The 22,697-nt window shown below is 40.5% G+C and overlaps 3 protein-coding genes and 1 non-coding gene across 11 annotated transcripts in view; all 4 read right to left on the reverse strand.

Annotated features, from left to right (window-relative positions):
- The window catches only part of LEPR (leptin receptor), a 209,072-nt gene extending 195,007 nt beyond the window's left edge, over positions 1-14,065 (reverse strand). Inside the window, exons 1-2 of the mRNA XM_001161937.6 lie at positions 14,047-14,065; positions 9,411-9,486 (exon numbers count right to left, since the gene is read on the reverse strand). The gene's annotated coding sequence lies outside the window, so the exon portion shown is untranslated. The remainder of the gene's footprint in view (positions 1-9,410; positions 9,487-14,046) is intronic.
- LEPROT (leptin receptor overlapping transcript) lies at positions 991-14,278 on the reverse strand. 3 transcript variants are annotated; one of them, XM_009459949.5, is made up of 4 exons: positions 14,047-14,278; positions 9,411-9,486; positions 4,750-4,936; positions 991-2,995 (listed from the first exon to the last, which is right to left on the reverse strand). In XM_009459949.5, the coding sequence occupies exons 1-4, from the start codon at positions 14,060-14,062 to the stop codon at positions 2,879-2,881; spliced, it is 396 nt and encodes a 131-aa protein (XP_009458224.1). In that variant the 5' UTR covers positions 14,063-14,278; the 3' UTR covers positions 991-2,878. The 3 variants fall into 3 exon arrangements, with proteins under 3 accessions (XP_009458224.1, XP_016775656.1, XP_009458229.1); XM_016920167.4 differs by lacking the exon at positions 14,047-14,278 and adding an exon at positions 13,328-13,975; XM_009459954.4 differs by lacking the exons at positions 991-2,995; positions 4,750-4,936 and adding an exon at positions 6,778-7,005 and having other exon boundaries at positions 14,047-14,263.
- Positions 14,279-18,800: 4,522 nt separating this feature from the next.
- LOC112206907 (U2 spliceosomal RNA) lies at positions 18,801-18,991 on the reverse strand. The gene has a single exon (XR_002941403.2). It is a non-coding gene; the product is annotated as a U2 spliceosomal RNA (small nuclear RNA).
- A 535-nt stretch (positions 18,992-19,526) lies between these two features.
- The window catches only part of DNAJC6 (DnaJ heat shock protein family (Hsp40) member C6), a 167,496-nt gene continuing 164,325 nt past the window's right edge, over positions 19,527-22,697 (reverse strand). For all 6 annotated transcript variants that reach the window (XM_063800992.1, XM_063801004.1, XM_009459874.3 and 3 more), the window contains one exon: positions 19,527-21,878. In XM_063800992.1, the coding sequence (XP_063657062.1) occupies positions 21,777-21,878 (102 nt within the window). In that variant the 3' untranslated portion in view covers positions 19,527-21,776. The remainder of the gene's footprint in view (positions 21,879-22,697) is intronic.

Raw genomic sequence — 22,697 nt, forward strand, 5'->3', positions numbered from 1 at the left:
AGGATGGAGCCCAGTGGGAAGGTTCTCAGTTGGGAGAGGTGAACAAAACTCCCAGGAGTGTACCTGGATCTCAAGGGCATTAGGAGGTGAAAATGAGTGGAAAAATTAAAAGGAGAAAGACCTTGTTCTTAAGAAAAGGGGTGGAAAGTTGCACTGTCCTTCCTCCAAACTACTCACACTACCCTGTCTCAGAGACCCAAAACTCAGGCAGGCACCTTCAGTATCACAGGTTAGGTATATTAGAGTTGAACCTGTTGAGGGAGGCTTGGCCTGGGAACTCAATCACCAATTCATAGTATTGTTTCTGTGGAAAAGTGTCTCAAACTCTGCTTGTAACCCACTTGTTTGAAACATGATAAAGAATCCCTTCATAAGATTATTTACTTGTGGCCAATTTTGGAAGTGCAATCTCAGTTTTCGACTATAGTCACTATGCTCTGAATCTCCAAATATATTGTACAATATATAAAAAAAAGAGCCTTTTATAAGGAAAAAAATGTCCAACATTTGTGTCACCATGATCAAACTTTTGTATTATATATTCAGATATAGCAATATTTCCTATTAATATTTACTGTTTAAATGATATTTAGGCACTGCAGAATAGCTCTCTTTCCAGACATACAGCAAATCTAATAATCTATCACTTCAAATACTCTATATGCAAGTACTTTATATCAATCTAAAGATACAATCAAGAGGTAATGCTTTAAGGCTACATATGAAGGCTACCTTGGTTATTGAAAATGTGTATAAGCAACAAAAACACTTTTGCAAAATGTAGTAGAAATGAATCATTATTGCCATCTTAGAAAGAAAAGCTATTGCACACCAACTAGACATTCAAGATGGTATCCTAAAACTTATTGCTACTGTTCTGTTAGGACAGATTATTGCTCAAAACTGCCCATTTTAAAACATCAAGAAATTCTCTCATTTTTGTTATCTTTTCAGGCAAGGCAACATCACAAAAAAATTTTAAAGTTAAACTTTTAAAGTTAAAAGTGAAATTTATTACAATACAATAAATGCAAGTGTCATTATTAAAAATGCTGGTTAAAATTATAAAGTATCTAAATAATTTTTCTAATATAAATATTGGAAATGACAACTTTAACAATTCTATATGTACACAGGACACTGAAAACATAAAATCATGCACAAGGCCAAAAAATAACGTTGCACATTAACCCTTTAGTTATTACTTTCTATTTTCCAGTCCCAGCATCATACCTGCTAATTACTCAGATCACAAGCCTCAAGGATTAAGTGTTTTGAATGTATTTCAGTTTCATACTTTAACAATGCTTAAAGACTATTGGTTGTATTCTGATCAAATGGTTCTCCTTCCCATATTTCCCTTTCTCAATAGATCTTAGACAAAAAGGTGAGCAGGGAAAACTGTGATTACAGGATCCAACATGACAGGTATACCCAATGATTCATTTAAGGGTGGCATAAAGTTATATAGAAAAGACCTACAGGACGGAAGACAAGTACATCAACATGTAGTGAAATTAAGCAGTTCACCCACTGCGTGCTTACATGGCTCCTATATCTCTTCGGGAAGAAGCCAGAGTCGTAGAGAAGTCAGGGCAAACCAGAACTGTTGAGTAGTAGGGGTGGGGGGCAGAGGGAAGGAGCTGGGGAGAAGTGCCAGATCATAAAGGAAATGTAAAAGAGTTACCTATCTATTCTCCCCCTCCTGCTAACGCAGGGGCTGGCTCGAGCCCAGCCTCCCTGCCCACATCTCAGTGGAGCTCTTCCCCCAGCATTGTCTTTCAGATGAAAAGATACATCTGTTCCCCACTGAGATGTTTTTTTGGGGGAGGGAGTATGTTTTGTTTTTTATTTTGATTATATATTGACAAATTATTGTATATTTTTATAGGGTACAATACGGTTTTATGATTTTTGAATATAAAGTGGAATGATTACACTAATTAACATATGATCTCAAATATTTAACTTTTTTATGAGAACATTAGAAATTTACTCTCTTAGCAATATTGAAATATACATTCAATTATTCCTATATTTAGCATGCTGTGCAAGTGATCTTTAAAAAAAAATCACACTTATTCCTCCTAACTGAGGCTTTGTACCCTTTGACTGTCTCCCAATTCTGAGAACACTTTTCATAAATTTGAGGAACAGTCTAAATATTATAGGCTTGAACATCTCAACTTGTCCTCAGCATGAAAGCAGATGAGACTTTTTTTTTTTTTTTTAAACAAATGAGCAGGTAACACCCAGAGAGGTTAAGTGGTTTAGCCACTGGAAAGATAAGGAAGTTGAGTGTGATGTTTACTTCTCTATGATGATGCTTCTCAAACTTTCATGTGCATACAACTCCTTTGGATCTCATCAAAATGTCCTGGGTCCAGAGTGGGGCTTCAGATTCTGCATTTCTAATAAGGCTCTAGGAAATGTTGAGGCTCTTGGTCTGTGGGCCACACTTTTAATAGCATGGACTACAACACAAAGAGGGATCCACCCCGGCCTTCCTGGGCCATGAGAGGCCTGCTTCAGTGTTATCTGCCTCTCCAAGCACATCCCCAAGCAAAAGGTTTCGATGCACTGCATAAGGTGGCAGCTGCCTACAAGACTGCGTTAATATATTTTCGGAGAGCACCGTGACTACATGAACAGCCAAACAAGTAACATAATTTGAGTAACATAATCTAAATTTGACAGGTCTATTTGCTGAGAATAAAACTCATCTTTTACTTATGAAGTCTTCCTTAAAGTGAACACGATATATAAAGGTATTAAAAAACCCAGCATATTAAATTTCATAGTAAAATGCCGCATGTGCACATGTATACAGATAGTATGAGTTCTAAGAAATTCAATGCACTGTAATCAGAATAAAGTGCTACCACTGCTCCCAGCTAAAATCATCTCCTCTTCCAAATATAAGGAAAAACCCTTGAATTGTAAGGAAAATGACTGCATTGCCTGCCAACACAAGGCCACAGGCTCCCCATTTGATCTGAAAGACAAGAAAAGAAGGATTAAATCCTTACTTCCTTCATATTGTACTCTTTGCAATCCCTATTGTTTTCTGCATTAGAAACATCCAATGAAATGTTACACAAAGCTGCTAAAAGGCTTAATAATGTAACAGGAGACAATTAACTGTTCAGTAATGAGTCTAATTACTTCTGTGATGCTTGTTAATTAAGTCTGGTATCATCCTTAACATGTTCCCAATTAGACATATTTCTCTACTTGTTTTTAATTGACAATGATTGCCTTAAGTAAAACTCAAGTGGTAAGATTATAAATAGTGCAATTACAATATTGGGTACTGAAAGTTCTGCACACATCAACTTCTTTCATGGAAAATAAAAATTGTAGAGTTATAAATTTGTGTGTTTCTTTTCTAGGCAAGAAAAGACTTTAAATAATAGTCTTCATACAACTGAAAACTGCTTTCCAGCTTAGTAGATGGTTTGTAGATGGTTTTACAGAAGCACATTTGGGGGTGAGAGTACCCTCTAGTGGGCATTTTTGGTTTTACTTTAAGCAAGAGAAACATCAATGAAAGTTTCTTCACAAAATATGATGGCAGTATTGAAAGGAAAAAATATAAATATTTACTGCAGCGCTTAAGAAGGGCTGGTCTAAAGCACAAGAAAAATAAAGTTATGACAATCTGGTTGTATTCAAAAACCTTCAATCTTTCCCCATTATCTAGACAAAGATCAAACTGGCATGGGGTTCAAGACCATTGCTAATCAGGTTTCACAACCCTTCCAGCCTTAACCTCAACAACTTTCTTTTAGCTCTACCACACTGGACTCTTCTTTATTCTATATACTGCATTCTTACACTTGAATGTCATTCCATACAACAGCCATCCTACCTCAATACAAATGCTATTTATCCTTAGAGGCCCATATCAAATGCCAGTTGGAATTTCTCTCTTCTTGGTGCCCCTGTGGCATTCTGATCATGCTTCAACCGTCTCACTTAGTACACTTATAGTATACTTACCCAGCAAGCTAGTTTCTGTGTTCCTCAGGAGCAGAGACAGTACCTATTTCTTATTTCTGGTGTTTTACAAGTAGCAGTTGTTGCAAAGATATTTATTGAATGAACAAGACTTGCGCTTATCTGATATTCAATGCCTCAAATAAGAGTTTCATAAAATTAAAATAGAACGTAATTGGAGGGAATAAAATCAAATAGTAGGAAAGACAGTGAATATCAAATAATTGAATAAATTATACCTACAATGTGTACTTTGAAGACAAAATGAAAGTTTTTATCTTGGAAGTGAAGATGTCAACTTATTCACTGCATTTTCTGGAAGCTACACAGTTGTCCCTCAACAGATACCTATTAAACTGAGTTGAGAGTTGAGTCCATGATCCCATTTGCAGGAGAAGAATTTGAAATATCTTCATCTTGCAACTAGAAAAGTACTGCTAGCATAGTATCTGTGGATTACTGTAAGATTTAAGAGGCAGGAATTTAAGAACAATTCCAGAGAATAGCTTAAAGTAGAAAAAGTAAGAAATCATATCGTCTGGCTAAAAGTTGTAAGAGAAATAAAGAAAGCACTCTGAAGGCATGGCCGAACTACTGTTAGGCAGGTCTAAAGTAGAGGAACAGAGAAACTAAAAACACACGGCCTTGAGTATAAAGCCTAAGTAATGAACATGAAATGGAGGTCCCAGACACAGGCCTCTGAAGTAAACTCAGCAACAGTTGGGCAAAACAATAGAAAATAAAACTTACCACAGCCACACGAGCAAGAATAACAGGAAATCCAAAGGCAGAAACAACAATTCCAGTAGTGAAGAAATATGCCAGTTCCCGACAGGCACTACTGGTTGCATCTGAGTCATAGGTGACTCTTTTGGCAATGAAATGGGGGATGGGGGAGATGGCGTGGAAAATCAGGACGAATAAGGGCCAGTAAACGCTGTCAGTTGGACCCAGGCAAAATCCAAAAAGAAAAGTAACAGTTACATTTTAAATGAAAGACATACTACTATTTCAAAATCATTGCTATTTTAAATGTTTAGGTCAAAAAATTAATTAATTGTGAATATTAGAACATAAGATGATTTCTACCAGGGATAGATAAGTAGTGATAATTTAAAAATTACTATGTAGGTAGCTTATATTGTGTTAAGAAGCCACTATATAATATATACCCTAGAAACTTTACTGTTTTCTGTACCACTGAGCCACAATTTCTTTAAAGACAGAATTTTAACTTGGTCATTTCTGCCTTCCCTATAGAACATAGTAGAGTGTCTTGCAAAAGCTAGTTCGGTAAAGATCTTTTGAGTGCACGCATGCTTGAAACCTTTTAAGAGCTTAGAATAAACCCCAAATTCCTTGCCCTAGCCTACAAAGCCTTTATGGTCTGGTATTATCTATTTCTTCCATTCATTTTGTACTCTTTTCCCTTCATTTGCTTAATCTATAGCCACACCAGCCTTTTTTCTGTTCCTTGAACACTCTGAGCTCATAGCTGTTATGCTGGGGTCTTTGCGCTAGCTGTGCCCCCTGCTTGCAATGTCCTTCCCCATGATCTTCTCATTGGCTGACTCCTTCATACCATGAGATTTAAACTGACAGATTCCTTTCTAAAAGCAGAACTTTCCCTGGTCATCTATTCTAAGGTACCCCAGGTCACCCTCGAACATACCACCCTCTTTGAACTTTCTGCACAACACTTATTCCCATCTGATAGATTAGTCTTGATCAAACGCCATTTATCTCCAGGACCTAGAATGATGTACTCCATTTATACTTGTTAAATGAATAAAATAATAAATAAATTTTAAGTACGGAAGGCATGAAAATAAATATGCTCACTAGTGAAAAGCTTAGATGTACTTTGATCTTCATTATAAGAGCTCACAATTAATAGTGTAATGCAAAAACAAAACAAAACTGTTTTCCTCCCAAATTTCAACATTTTGCAATTATAAAAAAAAATTGCCATCTGGTTTCCAACAGTATTTTCTCTATCAGTACTTCAAAAATAATCTTTTTTTCTCCATCAGACATTTGTTATGCTTCATTTCTTAAGAAAAAAAAAGTCTCTGCTCATTTTTATATACACACTACAATAATTCATATCACCACAATACTGTAATCACACAGATACACCCAAACAGCACCTACAAGCAGGAGTTGGGATGAAGCCACACTAATGAAAGCCTCCCATTCCAGCCACAGATCTAGGCAACCAAAAGGCAAGAAGGGAATGTGTCCTTCAAGAGGACTCAGGATGGAAACAGTGGATTTGGACCCCTGATTTTAAACTAGAGTATGTTTCAAGAATCACCAAACAATATTGTGGGAAGTAGCCCTTAGACATTCTCTACTTCAAAGCCCTTCTTTCAATAGTGAGAAAGGAGACACAGAGAGGGGAAGGGTTTTGGAATAGATATGTCACCTGACATATCCACAGACGAGAACTCTTAATTTTTCCTGGAATACAGTGACAGTTTTGTGAAAAACAATCTGACTCTATGTTTTCATTCATAGTAAGCCACCAATATCCGACTAAGAGAAATATTAATGTACAAGAAACCTTGTTTATATATAAAATGTAAATATTAAATATATACAATTCAGTAAACACATAGGCCAGGGGTTGGCCAACTTTTTCCATAAAGGGCCAAAGAGTAAATAACGAGGATCTGCAAGCCATAAAGACTATCTCAACTACTCAACTCTGCCAAAGATAATTGGCAGAGCAATGCAAAAGCAGCCAAAGATAATTCATAAACGAATGAGCATGGCTGTATTTCAATAAAACCTTTATTACAAAAACAGGTAGCAGGTTATATGTGGCAGTTTGCTGACTTCCAGTATAGATGATAATCCTGGTTCACTATCAAGATACAGCTTTGGGAGGCCAAGGCAGGAGGATGACTTGAGGCCAGGAGTTCAAGACCAGCCTGAGCAACACAGAGAGACTCCGTCTCTACAAAAACTTCTTAAAAAAATCAGCTGGGTGTTGTGGCATCTCTAAACAACAAAAAATTAAAATGAAGATAGAAAACAAACTTATTTGTAGTAGCAGTAATGAGTCATTTTCTTACCTTACAAAGAGAGTGTATCACAGAGAATTAAAACTCCTAGATTTACAGTTGGTTGTGGAATAGTGGAAAAACGTTTGGTCAAGGGCATCAGAACATGAGCTCCATTTCCATGTCTGCCATTTAAATTTTTTTTCTACTTTTTTATTTAAGAGACAAAGTCTCACTCTGTCGCCCAGGCTGGACTGCAGTGGTGTGATCACAGCTCACTGCAGCCTCCAACCCCTGGGCTCAACCAATCTTCCCACCTCAGCCTCCCAACCCTGCTACAGGCACCATGCCTAGCTTATTTTAGTTTTTTGTAGAATGGGGTCTCACTTTGTTGCCCAGACTGGTCTCAAACTCCTGGCTTCAAGCAATCCTCCTACCGTTGCCTCCCAAAGTGCTGGGATTATAGGCATGAGCCACCACGGCCAGGCTCTGTCAGTTACTGCTGTGCAATCTGGGTAAGTTTTTAACTACCCTGGGCTTTGGTTTCCCAGCGAGAAATGAGGATAATAATACCTTATTACATTCCAAAAGCTAGAATAAAGTAATTGCTGTGAAGGCTCTAAACAAATATAAGTGACCGCTTATATTTGGATCCCTCTTGGGTTTAAACAATTTCTGTAATAGTTGGCCAGGAATGCGGTGATGGATTTGAATTCATCACTGTCATAACAACTCACTTCAATTGGTCTTACTTAACCACATCATCGTCATCTTTTTTTTTTTTTTGGAGACAAAGTCTTGCTCTGTCGCCAGGCTAGAGTGCAGTGGCACGATCTTGGCTCACTACAACCTCCACCTCCTGTGTTCAAGCGATTCTCCTGCCTCAGCCTCCTAAGTAGCTGGGACTACAGGCGTGTGCCACCACGCCCAGCTAATTTTTTGTATTTTTAGTAGAGATGGGGTTTCACCATGTTGCCTAGGATGGTCTCGATCTCTTGACCTCGTGATCTGCCCGCCTCAGCCTCCCAAAGTGCTGGGATTACAGGCGTGAGCCATGGTGCCTGGCCTAATCACATCATCTTCTATCTAGTTGTTCAAGCCAATCACCTGGGAGACATCTAAGAACTCTCCCTCCTTGTTGAATCCTGACATCGATGAACAAAACCTGTTGGTTGGTTTGGTTTCCTAACTCACTCTCCTTTTCTTTCCATTCCTACTGCCCCAACCCTCAATTTTGCTTGATTTATGATAGTAGTCCCCTACTATTCTCCCTGACTGCAGTCTCAGCTCTTTCCTATCTAGTCTCACGTTATGGCAAGAATGACATTTTAACATAACCCCCTCCTCCAAACCCATTCTCAAGATATTTTCCCAGCTCCTATTGTCTGATGTATAAAATGGAACCTCCTCTACACGGCAGGCATATAGAGCCCTAAGTGCTGACTTTTACACTCTTGACTAACCCTTCTTTTGCCACTCCAACTACAATTTATGCTGTACCATAATGTACCATGTGTGGTTTCCTGAAAAGGCTATATACACTTTAATGTCTGCGGGCCTTAGCATACAGCTTTCCTGGTGCCTAAAGTGCTTTTTCCCTAGAGATCTGTATGACCTGCTTCCTGATTTTCTTGACATTTCTTCTCACTTTTTACCTCCTCTGAGAGGCCCTCCCTGACCACTGTCTTCCCAGCTTCTATGCTCTTCATCTTTTGTACCATTTCTACCTCTGACAGTATGCATACTTTTGTTGTTTACTGTCCGTCTCCCCCACTGAAACACAAACTCTGAGAGAGCAGGACCTTTGTTTTCTTATGTCTTAATCCCTAGTTCCCATAACAGTAGCTGGCACATGGGAAGCATTCAACCAACAATGGTTGAATGAAAAAATGTGTAGAATGTTCCCTCTGCCTGGAATGTCCTCCCCTGACTCAACACCCTGAAAAACTCTTATTCATCCGCCTAGTCTTGGCTCAGATACAACCTCTGCCATGCAGCCTTCCCTGACTGTCCCACTGAAACTCAGGTGCACTTTATCCGAGCTCCAGCGTACTGGGCTGGCATCTCCACTGCAGCTGCCAGATTACTGATTAGACCGTTTGCCTGTCTCTCACTCACAACTAGAACTTTACCTCTTTGAGGACAGGACTCTCTCTTCATTTGTGTGTCCCCAGCTAGTCCAGAGTAGGTGTTAAACAAATGCTTATGGAATGAATACATCAATTTTTAACAGAGCCCTCTGCAAAAGTACACCTGACCCACAAAGGGACTGTGTTCATAATCTGGGCTCCACTAACTCACTGGTTAGAACTTGGTGCTAAATTGACCGAACTCTCTAACACCCATACTAATAGTGACAAAGACACAGAAAGAGGAATAGTTCTTTTTGAAATGATAACTTACCCATAATCCTCTAAGGCACATCCCAGCATAAGAAAAGTCAGTCCAATAGCCCCACTGAAGGATAATGCCACGAGAGCTGTGAAAAATAAAGCCAAAAGTTAAAGTTCCCACAGTAGAGGCTGTCAGGCACTAGAGGGTTTGGGGAAATGGGGAGTGACTTCTAATAGGTCCAGAGTTTCTTTGGGGGATGATTAAATTTTCTGGAATTAGATAGTAGTGATGGCTGCATAACCTTCTGAATATACTAAAAACCATGAAATCTTACACTTTAAGAATGTTAATTTTATGGTATGTGAATCATTTATCAATAAAAACATTTACTAAAATAAAAAAGAAAGAAAAAAAGGTCCCAAATTCAAGCAAATGTAGCAATTTACTCATTTTATTGAGGTTACATTTGACCCGTTACAGACTGCATTATGTGTGTCCCTTTCAAATTCACATGTTGAAACCTTCCCGGCTCCATCCCTCTCACCGTGAGATGCTATTAGGAGGTGGACCTTTGGGAGATAATTAGGTTCAGATGAGGTCATGAGGGTGGGGTCTCCACGATGGGATAAGTGCCCTTATAAGAAGAGAGAAAGTAGAGCACACACTCTCTCTGTGTTTCTCTCCCTCTGTTCTCCAATGTGAGAGCAGAAAGCAGGCCTGCAAACCAGGAAGCCGGCTCTCACCAGACACCAGATCTGACTACACCACAATTTTGGACTTCCCAGTCTTCAGAACTGTGGAAACTAAATGTTTGTTGTTTAAGCCACCCAGTCTAAAATATATTTCTTATAGTAGCCCAAACTGATTAAGACAATGACCCATGTCTGCCACCTTAAAATCATAAAGTATACAAAGGTCTCAAGTAATTCGAGTACCTAACCCCTATCCAATGGATGAATTCCCTCTGTATTTGTCACCAGAGGGCAGCCAGTTGGTCCACATAACTCCAGTGAAGGAAAACTCACTACCACCCAAGGCAGGTCATTTAATTCCAACAGCTTCTAAATGTTGAAAGCCCTCCTTCTTTAAATTATATCCAGAACTGCCTCCCTGTAATATATACCTTTGATCATTTTGCCTCCCCAAACCACAGTACTGCAAGTATTTGAAGATTGTTTTCATGTCTTTGTAGGAAACAATTCCCAACTAGCATCCACTGAATAAAATATGTATTCCCTGTATCTATTGGACACTAGTCTCTGTGGGAGTAGGAACGTATTTGCCCTTGTTGTGCTGCTGAGTGAGAAACAGAGTATCAAGGTTGTTAAAAAATCTTGAGCTCTGAGTCACAAACATGAGTCAAATCTTAACTCTGCCACCATCTGGTCTTACGACCTTGGGTAGAAGCTAATCCTCTGAACCTGATCTCTCACCTGTAAAATGGAAATAATGGTGCCACCTTATTGAGCTTATGGGAATTAAATGAGATAATCTATGTAAAGTGCTTGGCAAAAGGAGGTAGTCAAATAAATGCTGACTGACTCAGGTATCTACTCATTTTAGCCATGTTCTTTGATAAAGGTAGAAATCAAAAGCATAGGAGACTATCTTATCCAAATTTTCTTCTGAAAAAAGTCCATAATACTCATAATTAGTATTAAACTAATTAATTAAGCCAATGAACATTTTTGATTGCTTCCTTTTACTTGAGAGAAGATTTAGAGAGACTCTTTAATAGGAAGGTGCCAAAGTGCTTTTTAAAAAACATCTGAAAGTATACAGATGTTAAGGGACAAAGAAACACTGTCAATTTTAACATACCTTTTTACATTTCCACTCTTTAATGGAAAATGCCCATGTGTGGATGGAAAGCAAATACCACATACTATTTCATTACAGATGATCTTTTCCTAGCGGGCTTTGCTCCTCTCCTCTGTGCCTGACCATCGGCAGTACCCCCTCCTCCATGAGGCCTGTCAAAGCTAGGAACTGCAGACCTCTTCCTTCTGTTCTGATACCAGTTTCTCAACGTTCACAACCATCTTTCTGTTTGATTCTTTTTGGTCTTTTTTTTTCCTCTTTTTTCAGGAATCACATCCTCTGAATCTCTTAAAGTTGGAGTTGACCAAAAATCCAACCCCATCTCTCTTTTCACTCCACGCACTCCTGCTGAAAACTTATGTTCAACCCAAAGCTCCTACTACCACAAGGGCCCGGCCGCAACTGATGCTCCAGCCCAGAGTAGGTCCTAAAGAACCAGGCCTGTACTTCCACCTCCAGTCTGGACTTCTCTGCCTTGACCGTCAACAAGAACCTCAAATTCAACATGTGTAACACGTGTAAAATCGAACCACTATCCCTACACTTTAAAGGTCCTATCTTAGAGGACTGACACCATGATTGCATCCCACCTTCCGATGAATCAGCAGGTCAAGGTGACTCAATCTCCCAGACTTCTTAAACTCTCTGCTACAGCCCTGGTGCAGGCCCTTAACCTCTTATTCCTGCCTCTGTGACTCTTCCAATCCATCCTCTACACAGCAGACAGTGATCTTTCAACTATATATATCACTGCTGCCATCCCTTTGCGGTTGCTTCCACAGCCTACAAGTTGTTCTGGCATGGAGGCTCACCATGGCCTGACTCACTCCTAACTGCCTGTCCGGCTTCAACCCTCACCACTAAGTTCCGGTCTTACTAATGTAGCTTAAGTACCTGAAGAGAAGAAGGCATGTTGTTTCATAAGCCCTGCGCCATGTCACATGCTGTCCTCTCCACTTGGGATATACTCCACCTTCACTCCATGCCTTGCCAAGTGAAGCCACATTGATCCCTTCAGATTCAGTTCAAGCATCGCCTCTTCTGTGAAAACAGTCCTTTCTCTGGAGCAGGGGAATTAATCCCACCTGCATCAGCTTCCTAGGGCTGCCGTTACAAAGTACCACAAACTGGATGGCTGAGAACAACAGAAATTTATCTTCTGACAGTTCTGGAGGCTGGACTTCTGAAATCAAGGTGTCAGCAGCGCCACCACACTCCCTCTGAAGGCTGTAGGGAAGCACCCTTCCTTGCCTCTTCCTAACACTCAGTGGTTGCCAGCATGGTTGCCAAGAATCTTTGGTGCTCCTGGCTTTGTAGCTGCATCACTCCAATTTCTGTCTCCGTCTTCCCATGGTATTCTCCCTGTATGTCTCTATGTCTAAATTCCCCTCTTCTTATAAGGACACCAGTCATTGGATTAGGGCCCACCTTAAACCAGTTATCATTTTAATTTGATTATATCTGCAAAGATACTACTTCCAAATAAGATCACATTCACAGGTACTAGGGAATTAGAGCTTGAACACATCTTTTTGGAGGACAAAATCCAACCCACCATCTGTTCTCCCACCGCATCTGAGCCCAACATAAACACTGACATAGTAATATAATTATTTCCAGCTCTGTCACCCACCAATAACTTCTCATTTATCTTTGTATCCTAAGTCTCTGGCATACAGTAGTTCCTCAATAAAAGTTGAACAATCTGTAAAATGCTTCCTTCCCTTAGTCCGTTTCCATTTCAGACTTCCTTTTTTTTCACTACATCACAATTTTCTAACACATTCACACATAAACGTGATCATGATTTGGTAGTTTCTGATCATGTGTAGTACTGAGACACTACTTTTCATCTGTTTTCGGCATTGGCTTCAAATGGATATATAACACAGTCGACACTCTTCAAGTAAACCATGTTTACTAAACTGATATTAAGTATAAAAGTCAGCCAGAAATAACGATAAAATGTCTGCTGCTAACAGCTCACATACTCGGATAAACTCATAGTGAACAGAGGCGTACTCGTATATATACCATCTACATGTTTATAGCAGATGTTAACTGGGGATATCTTTGGGTGCAAATTTCAAGGATGATATAAACGCCAATATAAAAACAAGTCATGCTACTCTATTCGACAGATTAGAAATGGAATGTTTTCCTACCAAAATACAGGAAGCCTTGCAAAAAACCTTTTCCGTCTCGCATTGCTCTGAAGCCATACAGATAAGAGACGCGGTGTTTTTACCAACTGCCCCATGCAAAAAACACATACTACACACACACTGCTTTCTTCTCTGTCCATAAACAGAGAAAACACCGAAGAAAGCAGTATTAAAATTACACGTAATCTACTCTCCACGACTGCGAGAAACACCGTCTTTCTGGGTGCTTTCCATTGACACCCGCCCGCGGTCAACTCTGCCCAGTTGGAAAAATCATTAGGAAAAAGAGGATTAAGTTTCCCAATGCTAAGAACGCTGGAGACAAAGGGTCCTTTGTGGCAAATAGGAAACTGCGGAGGAGCAGAAAACCAGAAGAAAGGCGTTAGGGTGGCGTCAAGAAGTGGAAACCTTGTTTAAAAACTCAGGAGGGGTGGAGGGCGCCGCTCTCGCCGAGGGCTCCGCCTGGGGAGGGGTCTGGTGCCGCCACTGGAGAGCAGGAAGGCCAGCGGCCTTGCAAAAAGGGCCAAGGCTCCCCCGAAACGCCGCTCCACCCACACCCCAAGGGACGAAGAGAGCGGTCGATCGCCTCCCGAACCGGAGAGGCGGGAAGGGTGGTGAGGCCGTTCCCCAACGGCGCGCGGAAGGCGCAGCCCCAGGCTTGACCGGAACGGAGGTGGCAACCCCACCACACGACGAGCGAGCCGGGGACCGCGATGTACCTTTAACGCCCGCCATGTCTCCCGAGCTGGGGCCGCGGCTGCTTCCGGCTTCCTGCCACGGCCCGGGCAGCCTGCGCAAGCCAGACCGGGAGTCGCCCCGCGGATCCCGAGCCCGCCCCGGCCACGCAGAGCCCCGCCCCCGCCGGTGCAGAACTCCGACCTTAGCTCGCAAACGCCGCGCCTGCTGCTCCAGACCCCGCCCCCACCACTCAGAACCCCGCCCCCGCCGGTGCAGAACCCCGCCCCCAGCTCGCAGAGGCCGCGCCTGATAGTTCAGACCCCGCCTCGCTACTCAGAGCCCCGCCCCTGACAGTACAGAGCTCCTCCCCTACCTCGCGGAGGCAGCGCCTGCGGCTCCAGACCTCGCTACCGCTACTCAAAGCCCCGCCCCAGACAATGCAGAGCTCCTCCCCTAGCTCGCGGAGGCCTCCCCCTGCCTGTCCCGCCCCAGCCCTCACCTGCCCAGAATTCCGCCCCCAACTCTCAGAGGCCGTCCCTGCTGGTCCCGACCCCGCCTCCGCCACCCAGAACTCCGCTTCTGCCAGTCTAGAACTCCGCCCCCAGCTCGCAGAGTCCATCTCCAGCCCCAAGGTCCCACCTGGTCCCACAGAGCTTTCCCAGAGTAACCCCAACCCAGTGCCCTGGGCCCTCCTCCTAGATCCTGAGCCCTCCAAGTAATCCTCAAGCCCGTTCAATGTGGGTTGGGACCTTGGCTCCGCCCCGACCGCGGGCCCAGAGTCTCTCCCCGGCCTCTCAGAACGCAGTGCACGCAGCGGGGGATCCTCCCTGAGCCTTCCTGAGAACGGAGATGTAGAAAGGGAGGAGAGGCAGGAGAGGGAAGGAGGGGAAAAGTTGCAATCGATGGGAGAGGGACACCGACTCACTAACCAGTGTTATGTTCCCTGAGCTCCCAAGTGCGTGCTAGTGTGCGAGTGTGTGCCTGTCTGCCTTCACATGACTGTGGCAGAGGAGAGGCGGGGTACCAGAGGACAGGCCCCTTAGGAAACACTCCTCGTTAAGAACTTGATATTTGCATAGGTTTGCTTTGCTTAATAGCAACGCTTTACTGAAACTAGCGGGGTTTTTCTTTACTCCCTGGTTTATTTATAGAGACGAAGACCATATAAGCTTTTGTGTCCGAAGCTTTCATGAACCTTAAAAAAAAATAATTTAAAAAAAAGCTATTATTTTTGTGCCTTGGGGCCTCAAAGTTTGCAGGTAACCAAGGCCAGTTTTTAGATCTCTGAGAGCCATTGTGTACTTATCTTACTCACAGGAATGGAGAGTTCTGTTTTGGCAAAAGCAATCTAGAAGATCATTGAAACAGTCTGGTCCAAATGCTTCATCTTACATTTAAGGAAAGAGGAGCAGAAAGGATAGGACTTGCCTGTCACACAGCTCTTTGGAGGAGGCTGGATTCTGGGCCACTTCCCCTCATTCTAGCTGAGATCCACTCTACCTGATGGTGCGGTCCCTCGTCTCTTGCTTTTTCTCAGTTTTCAAAAGGACTGAAAGACAAAGGAATCTGTGGAAACCTAGCTTCCCCTGGCTACCTGAGAAGTATAAATTCTCGCCACCATCATGTGTCGTGATCCTTGCTCAGTTTACTTTTTCAAAATTGCACATTGAGCATGTTACTGTTTCAAGAAATGTCTATTTGTTGATTCAGTGGAGTATTTTTCTAGCTGTCAGTTTATTTTTCTAGCTCCTCTCATTTCTCCTCATAGATGGATGGCACACTCACTGAAAACAGCATTGTAATACCTGACTCACTGCGGATGCTTGGAGATCCAATACTACAGTACAGCACTTTTTACTTTGGAGCCTTCAATCTACTCAAGAGCATTGGCAGTGTATGCCACTTTGGTTTAAGGATTATTTTGAGCTGAAGGCAATTAGGAAGAAGCAGATAGGTACAAGGTACTAGAAAAGCACTCTGCCCTCCCTCTATTTGCCAAAAAGCAGGATATAAGTTTACCAAGGTGTACCTCCTGCCTGCTCTACCAGGAAGGACAAAGATTAATCACCAGAGACAATTTTAGACCCCTGTCAGCCTGGAGACAATACAAGAAAAATCTACATGATAAACCTTAGTATTTGGCCTTTATCTGCAACTAGTCTCCCATATATTTGTCTTCCGACAATTTGCTGCCCCTAGAGACTCAAGATCCTTTATCTTGTCATTTCTTTAAAAATTTATTGTTCCTTGGCTAATATGCTATATAAACCCAAGTTCTAACCAAATCTTTGAGTTGCTTATCTCTAAGTATTCCCATGTTACCTATATGAACAACGCACGTGTTGATAAACTTGCTTTACTTTTGTTCATCTGTCTTTGGCCAGTCTAATGCACAAGGCCCCAGCCGGAGAACCTAAGATAGGTAGAGGAAAAGATTCTTCCTCCCCTACAAGAGCTTGTTTCCCTATCATATTATTTCTAATACCTATTAGAGCACTCAAGGGAACCTGCGTATCAGACAAGCCCTGGAAGTCTGTGGTTTTTAGCTCTCTTCGTGTAGTGCTAAGCTACTCTCATGGGGAAGATATTCTATGGGGTTAAATTTCCCTCATTCCCCCTTCCATTTCCAACCACCCACTCTGTCTCCAGAGAGCCTAAATAGGGTTTGCGGGAGCCTTCCACATCAGCCTGACTCCAGTTCCACAGAAGATAAGTGATTTTAGAGAAAACTGACAACACATCAGAAGCAGAGTTTGGTTTGAGCACCCTAGGCTCAGGAGTAAGATATTGGAAGGTGGTATGAAAGAAAAAGTTGAGGTGTTTGCCCCAGGGTAATGTCTGGAATTTAAAAAATGCTGGGACAGTGTTTGTCTTGAACAAGTTTTCTGCCCACGCCAGCTGTCCTTTCCAGGTTACCAATCACCTTAAAGAGAAAGTTAGCTATTTTGCCATAGGCTTTAACCATCTGAAAAAAATCTGCTTTTCTTTTGCCTGATGTTGCACTGAAAAAAACTGTTCTTCTACTTACTCCTTCCACATTTTCTCAAAAATAAAAGAGTCATCAAAAACAGAAAGTAAAACCCTAAAAACCAAATCCTTATCCCCAACTTGCCATTGATATGTTACTTGTAAGATCTGTGACCTCTGTCATGCTGCCTAGGACTACAGTGGACTTACTGGGATGAATTTTAATATTCTCTCCTTGCATTCAATAGTCTCGCATGATGAGCTAGTTTTTATTGTCTCTTACAGATAGGAAAACAAGCTCCCAGTAACCAGTGAATAGGGAAGCTGAGATCAAGTCCCAAACTGTTCAACTCTAAAGTCAGATGGTCAGCACTTGTACTGTTCCCCACAGTAGATCTTATGCACCAAGAAGCAAGAATTCTTGTAGTAATTAGAAATAACAGTAACCTCTTATGCTTCACAGGGCATCAAATCCATTCACTGTCTTAATTTTCTCCAGCATATCTATTAGCATCTTGCATACAGTATACACAAAATGTTGGCTGAATTAACAAATATTAATAAGTTTACCATACACAGTATCATCTCTCCCTAGCCTCAGAAAAATATATATATATAGCCTCAAGCTCCAGCTCTGGGTAAATTTCTCCATGCTTTAGCTTCCTGAGGTAAGATTTACAAAAACCTGTCTCTCAGAATCTTTGGGGGAATTAAGTGAGAAAAAAATATATAAAACATATATATATATATATATAGAGAGAGAGAGAGAGAGAGTAACATCTAGGGCAGTGCACACAAGATAAATGCCAGGATGTTATATCTACACTGGGGTAGGCTTGCAAGTCAGTGCATAAGTTAAATGCAAGAATGATGCAACACTAATTGAAATCCGTAAATGTTGGTTTTCCTTCCTAATGCTCAATCGCTACTTCTTTTTACATAGCTATTCCCTTTACAGAAACTACAATGCAAACCTCTTTGCCATTTTATGTAGACAGATCTCTGTAAACCCAAGGAGATAAGGAATAAGGACCAAGGTAAAAGTAACTTTGGGTTGCCTTTTCCTACTTGTGTCACTCCCTGGAATATGAGGTTTCCATGTAATTCCAGCTCCAATACCCACCTACAGTGATATACTTTGTCTTATTTACTATCAGTAACAATACCAATAATTACTATTTAGTGAGTACCCGCTTGTTAAGAGTTTATATACACAGTTCTTAATTCCTCCATTGCAGGGTTGTTAGAATTCTATTTTACAGGTGATAAAATTAAGACTCAGTTCAAGAAACTTGTCCAATATAAGAGTCTGTAAGGCTTGGCACAGTGGCTCATGCCTGTAATCCCAGCACTTTGGGAGGCTGAGGCTGGAGGATCACTTGAGGCCAGGAGTTCAAGACCATCCTGGGCAACACAGCAAGACGCCGTCTAAAAAAAAAAAAAAACAGGCATGGTGGCTCTCACCTACAGTCCTAGCTACTCAAGAGGGCTGAGGCAAGAGGATCACTTGAGCTCAGGAGTTAGGGGTTGCAGAGAGCTGTGACAGACCCACTGCATTTCAGCCTAGGTGACAGAACAAGACTCTCTTAAAAAAAAAAAAAAAAAGTCTATAAATGGAAAAACTAGGATTTAAACCCAGTCTTTTAATCTCAAACCAACATGTATCACTATTCCCAAAAACCATGATTTATCTTTAGAATAATCAAAATCTGCTACTTGAGCCAGCTTCCCTGATAGGTGTTTCCAGCAGGGAGACTGACTTGTTGCTGCAATAACTATTTCTGGAATTCAAATTTTTTCTTTTGCTGTTGTTGTTGTTTTAGGGAGGCAGAGGTGAACTATTCCTGCAGTTACTGCATTACCAGGCTGATGTGTGGAATGGGTGGGGGAAACTCCTATTCCATCTCCCTGCTCCAGAAAATCCATTTAAAATATTGTACATGGATAGAAGACATATCAGATGTTAAACTGATAAAATTAGATGCTACATTTATTTTAGCCAAAAGGCCAAAAAGCAATTGGAATTCAACTTTTTTGCTCATTCCCTACACAGATTGTGTTTCATTCACGGCATTAGGATTCAACTTGAACATTCTTCCACATGTAGATAGTACAGTGACAGGTCAAATGCTTTTGAATTACAGCATTTGTTTCCAAAGAACTAAAATATCTGAGACTTTGTTTCTATGATAAAGTCCCAGACTTCCAGGTTCAATCCTTTTGCCTCAACATACAGATTCATTTTTTTGAAAATCCTTTGATTTTTTTGGCTAGGAGACCAGGATTTCTATGCTAATTCTTTTTGAAACATATATCATGTAGCATAATCAAAATCATGTGTGCGTGCATGCGTGTGTGTGTGTGTGTGTGTGTGTGTGTGCTGGGGCAGGAGTGATTACGTATAAATCCAGAAATCCTGTCAGATTACATTTTGGTGCATGCTTTTTGTATTCTCTCCTCATAACTTTCCTTAAAAGTAAATCATGTCAGAAGGTGGCATTCAAGCTCCTCATTGTATTCCTACAAGTACCCAAATAACTTAGATTTATACAAATATTTTTGAACCTTTTAATATACATTACAAATATTTTAGACCAATCACATTTTGTTGTAACATATTTACAAAACAAAAAATATATTACAATAAATATGATGAAACAGTGAATCTGATCAACAACAAGCTTTGTCACAACCAGTTATTTAAAAGGAATGCAAAAACCTGTTGGTCTGCATATATTAAGAGTTTTGAGATAAATAGGGGTCCAGAATTATAATGTATCCAGAAAAGAGATGTGGGGGAAAATCCCCAAATTTAAGTAAGATTCTTTCTCATTGCTAATTACATAATGTTTAATGATGTTTTAAACTGTGAACATTGATGAATTATCCAAACATGATACAAAGCTAATGTAGTTCTATCATTTCAAAATACGTGACATCCACAGAATATCCTTTTAATTGTTATCATTATATACTGTAGTTCACACAATATCTACAAATGTGAATGAGAAAGAAAAACAGGTCACAGCAACATGTCTCACATTCCAATTTTAAATAAGACAAGCACATACTGGATCAAACATTATTTTATAATACGTTAATAAATAACACCTAGTTTGTTATGGTTACCTTGAACAGTTTATGACTGTATATTTAAAAAGAGAACATTTTCTTCGAGTTTCACATTGTCAGTAAAAGGTAAAATAAATAATGAACTTTAACAAACAAACAAACAAAACAAAAGAGAGAAAGAGATCTATGTAGAACCTAAAGTATTTTTGACATGCCGCTTTTCCGGTATAGCTTGCCACAAGAAAGTTAAAACAAAAACAAAAAATGATTGTCTTTTCAAAACAACTTTTAAAAGCTTTTCACAATATTGAGCATGAACCTTTGAAGATTAGCATGAAAATCTTTTTGCCCATCTGCTTTGTGCATATATTTAATATATATGTATAATGCACATTGTATATGTGCACACAAAAGAGATCTACTAAAGTCACAGAATAGCAAACTGCTTACCCCTTAAAATGAGAACCAGCCAACACACTGATCTGAATCCAGCCAGTCTGAGATTGGGAAAGCATTCATTCTTGCTTTGCTTTCACAAATGTCCCTGTATGAATGTCGTTCCTGTGGATCCCCAACCACTTTTAAAACAATAAAGCCCACTGTAATAATCTAATGGGTCTAGATTTGCCTTGTGGGGAGGTGGGACCTGGTTCCTCAGAGCAGATACTGACAAGCCATCTGACTGGGTCTGCAGGTGAGTGCAGGTCTCTCACTGTGATCGTGCCATTCCCTTAACTCCTATTCAGTGTTGCCTTCCATTCTCTTACCACAACTGCTCACAAACCTAGAGAACACTGAGTCCATACTAGATATTGGTCCTGATAAGTTGTGAACAGGCCAAACTACTTTACCACCCGTTTCCAGCTAAGAATGTTTTCTTGGCTAAACAAAAGAAGAGCATTAAGCCTTACAGCAAAATTAGATGTTTCATTTAAACCAGGTTTAGAGTTGTTATAGTAGTAAGACTTTTTATTTAATTAATCACAGTTTTCTAAAGGGAAAGAAGGGTAGCAGCCCACCTTCCTAACCAGGAATAAAGATTTCGACATCTTCAGAGTCCCTATTTTCTTTAGCCACCATTTTCATTCATTTTTAGCTTATTCAGAAAGTTGGTGGTAATCACTGGACTGTAGTTTAATCACTGGACTATTATCACTCCCCACATTTCAAGTTCCTTTATATTTGTTAGTCTTCTTGACCAAAAGACATTTACAGTATTATGCTAAAGGCCTTAGTAAATTTTTACTTAAAAAAAATACCTGGTGGTTTTGTTCTTGGAGTCTGCATAAAGCCACTGCTCAAATTATATCTTTCCAAGAAAAATCTAGAAACCATTAAACCATCATATAACTCTATTATCATAACTTTTGCTCATTAATCCTATTCTCTGACAATGTGATGGGTGTTATGCCTTCATGGGTGGTGGCCTCTGTTTTCCATTTCCCCAGGTAGAATGCTGAGTAGGCTCCCCAAAGAGCAGGGTGGAATGCGGTGGTTCTGCAAGGTCATCTGACTAGAAGTTCCTCTCATGCTTCAGATCTTTTACGGTGGGAACTTTGAGAAACCAAACATCCACATTCCTTATCAATGAGAAATTAATTCATGAGTAACTTAACGGTTTAGTACTGAAAACATGTTACTGGAGTTTTTGGTTCATCTGCGAAAACCTCAGAATTGTGACACACACTAAGCATTAGCACAGGTCTGCAGCAGAGATGGAAAAGCTCATAAATTAATATAAGGGCTTTTGGCCTTGATTTTCAAATTCAGACCAGGCATCATTGAGCTCCATGAAAATCATCTTTGCATATTGTTCATAGGGTTGCCCAGTAGCCTGTAGAGAAAACAAAAACACACATTAGATACCACAGACCAAAATTTCATTAATATTAAATTTTTCACTGCCAATATATGGGCTCTAAGTAATGGAAATGTTTTTCTATTTGGCCATTTCTCCTTTTCAGCCTAATCTACTATATCTGACCCAAATTACTATAACCTCCCCATAATGACCTCCCCCTAGAAATGCACAAGGGTAGTAGTAATCCATCAAGAAGTAGACAACAGAGAGCTTATCAGGCAGCACAAGACATATCTCTGTTCTCCAGACGTATCTGCCAAATGACAAAGGTTCATGACAGCCCATCTCCATTGACTGTTTTTAACTCCCATTTTCCCATTTCTAAAAAGTTCTTTGAGAGTCATAATGGGGCATACAGTTTGTGGATTTTTCTGGGCTCTTGTTTCTCCTTCTCTTTTGATTCATCAACATTCAAGCACTACCATTGCTTCTCATTAATTCTTCTTTTCAGACTAGTACAAAAAAATGTGGAGAGATGAAAATCATATGCATCAAATCAAGCCTGTGTTCCCAAGTGGCACTTCGATCATAGCTTCATGTCATATGACTGGTATAGTCTATGTGACAGCAAGATGACTCACTTCTTGCTGAATGTTTCTATGTATTGTATGATGATTTCATTTGGCCATGAGTTAGTTGAAGTTTCTGACAAGGTAGAGCCCTTAGATGTATATATACTTCAATGAAAACATAAACTGACATAATCAATGTAGTGACAATCAAGAGAGTGGCAAATTTAATTCCATTCTGAATATTTTATTGATTCTCACAAATTTTACCAACTACATTCTG

This window comes from Pan troglodytes, chromosome 1, assembly GCF_028858775.2.
Source record: "Pan troglodytes isolate AG18354 chromosome 1, NHGRI_mPanTro3-v2.0_pri, whole genome shotgun sequence".
Taxonomy (NCBI): domain Eukaryota; kingdom Metazoa; phylum Chordata; class Mammalia; order Primates; family Hominidae; genus Pan; species Pan troglodytes.